The sequence below is a fragment of the Cibotium barometz genome, chromosome 40 (genome assembly GCF_041138505.1).
Source record: "Cibotium barometz isolate CiBa-2024 chromosome 40, ASM4113850v1, whole genome shotgun sequence".
In the NCBI taxonomy this organism is placed as follows: domain Eukaryota; kingdom Viridiplantae; phylum Streptophyta; class Polypodiopsida; order Cyatheales; family Cibotiaceae; genus Cibotium; species Cibotium barometz.
The window spans coordinates 4,192,953-4,195,032 of NC_141085.1; the positions used below are offsets into that span (position 1 = coordinate 4,192,953).

At 43.8% G+C, this 2,080-nt stretch overlaps 1 protein-coding gene across 1 annotated transcript; it reads left to right on the forward strand.

The window, feature by feature from the left end:
• Positions 1–273: 273 nt before the first annotated feature.
• LOC147615134 (uncharacterized) lies at positions 274–1,117 on the forward strand. Its single transcript, XM_086779123.1, has 2 exons — positions 274–851; positions 981–1,117. Exon 1 carries the CDS (start codon positions 502–504, stop codon positions 823–825), a length of 324 nt encoding a protein of 107 aa, XP_086635249.1. The 5' UTR covers positions 274–501; the 3' UTR covers positions 826–851; positions 981–1,117.
• The last annotated feature ends 963 nt before the right edge of the window (positions 1,118–2,080 follow it).

Here is a 2,080-nt window from a genome sequence, read left to right on the forward strand (position 1 = left end):
ATACGAACATACAAACCTATATGAGTTCAGAGGCATCTTGTAACCGCACTGAATAAAGGTGTAGACCTTTGTGTTAAGGTGACTATGTATCACGAGGCACACCTAAAACGTGTGCAGCCGTCGTTGACTGGGTCCTCAATCGTAGTACTATATTGCAGGAGTCAAGTCTTCAGTACATACGTGGAAAGCGAGCCACTCAGACCACAAGGATACCCACCCATTTGTTCTTCCGTGTCAAGGATTTCAACACCTACCCACCCAGTCAGAGCACAAGGATTTGCTCGTCGCCGTTCAGAGCACAAGGGTTTCCACACCTACCCACCCATTTGTTCTTCCGTGTCACGGATTTCAACACCGTGCGACCAAGAATTTGCTCCTCCGCATGCGTCTTTATAAGCCCTACCTCTCTCACGCTGAGTTTGTTCAAATTCCAATATTCCATTTGTCTTGATCAGTCTTGAGCTAGTGGACGTTCGATCTTCGAATTCGACAGTCTCGATCATGGCCATGGCGTCGATGTTGCGCAACGTCTTTTGTGTGTTCCTGCTGCTATGTATAGTGACGATTGAAGCGGCAAAGATCGAGACGTTCAACCCAGCGAGCTGTGACGGATCTGCTACCAACACCTTCTACGTAGGCGGCAATACTTGTCAGACGTTCAACGACCAGGGTGCGGTTCGCATCAGCGATGTTAGCAGCGACACCCGTGTGTCTATCCATAACCAGAGGAATTGTGAAGGCTACAGTAGCGTTGCCCAAATCTACGGACCAGGCTGCGTGGTGCAAGGCGCAACCAAGCTGCGCGCCGTCTGGATCCAGGGCTAGTGATCTTCACCAGCCTTAACGATCAGGTGCGGCCCCTTCTCAGAAACTTCCTGCCAGGACGAACTTTGGATTTTCCATTTCGTAGAGCAAATCGCACGCTCTGGCAATGAGTCTGTCTGTCTGTCTGACCGACCATGTGGTGTTGTTTGGCGCAGGCCACCTTGAACGGATGGGATCACGTCTACCTAAAATGCTATTGTCACACACCCACTTCAAAACATCTAATAAGCGGCACAGCAGAGTAGTGTCTTGTAATACCTTTCCTTTCGGCAATAAGTGATTTTCCTTTTCATAGAGTCTGAAACCGTGTGGTGGTAACACATTTTTTCAATGGGAGAGCTTAGCTTATCCTTATCCAACAGTCATTGCATGAAGTTAGGATACATATGATTGATCGTCAACTAAGGTGAATTTACATGATTTCCATAAAAAGCTACTTAATTTTTTAAATATTACACATGGAAATCTAGAATTAAGGAGTCCACTATAGCACCACCTCCAAGGAGGCAAGGCTAAGAGCAATCATGGAAAACTTAATGACAAAACGGCGAGCATGTTGCTATTTTACCAATCGTCATAGTTGTTATGCTGTAGTCCTAGCTCAAGCTTTAAGTATATGTAGACTGTCTATACTCCAATAGTTTAATTCCTTCTTTATGAAATTTTCATGAATAAAACACACCCTTAAATACCTAATCAATTGGTGGTTAATCCCCCTTTAAATGGTACACTTTAGATGCGTATAAAATAATGTGTACAAAAGAGATTTTAAAAATCCCTTTTGTTGAGACCATGTGCTATGTTTCCTTATTTATGAGTGACCCACCCAAGACTCCTAGCCTTGTGTAGTCATGCAACATGCCTGCATCATTAAGACATGGCATCAATATCAACCATAGTATTGGGCTCTTCTATATTACCATGATCATGATTTACTAGAACTTGTCTTCTACTAGCAATTGATGGTGGGATTACTAATTAGTTGTGCACATCGCTAGGTCATCATATGTCTTGATGAGTCCTAATATTGGGCAATCATTGAAGTGGGACCTAGTTGTGTTCTCCTTTAATATCAATGGCATCTCATTTCTAAATGATACATGGTGGAGTAGGATGTTGAAGAAGAAGCCCTTTCCATGATGTCCTTGTTGGCATTCAATGACGTGGATCACACTAACATTTTGAGAAATGAATCTATGGAGCACGTTCATGCCTATGTGCTCATCCTTCGACTTCCCATGGCTGTGTACTACGT

Excerpts from the sequence above, each read along its gene's own strand:
- LOC147615134 (XM_086779123.1), top strand. The coding sequence starts at position 502 with ATGGCCATGGCGTCGATGTTGCGCAACGTCTTTTGTGTGTTCCTGCTG.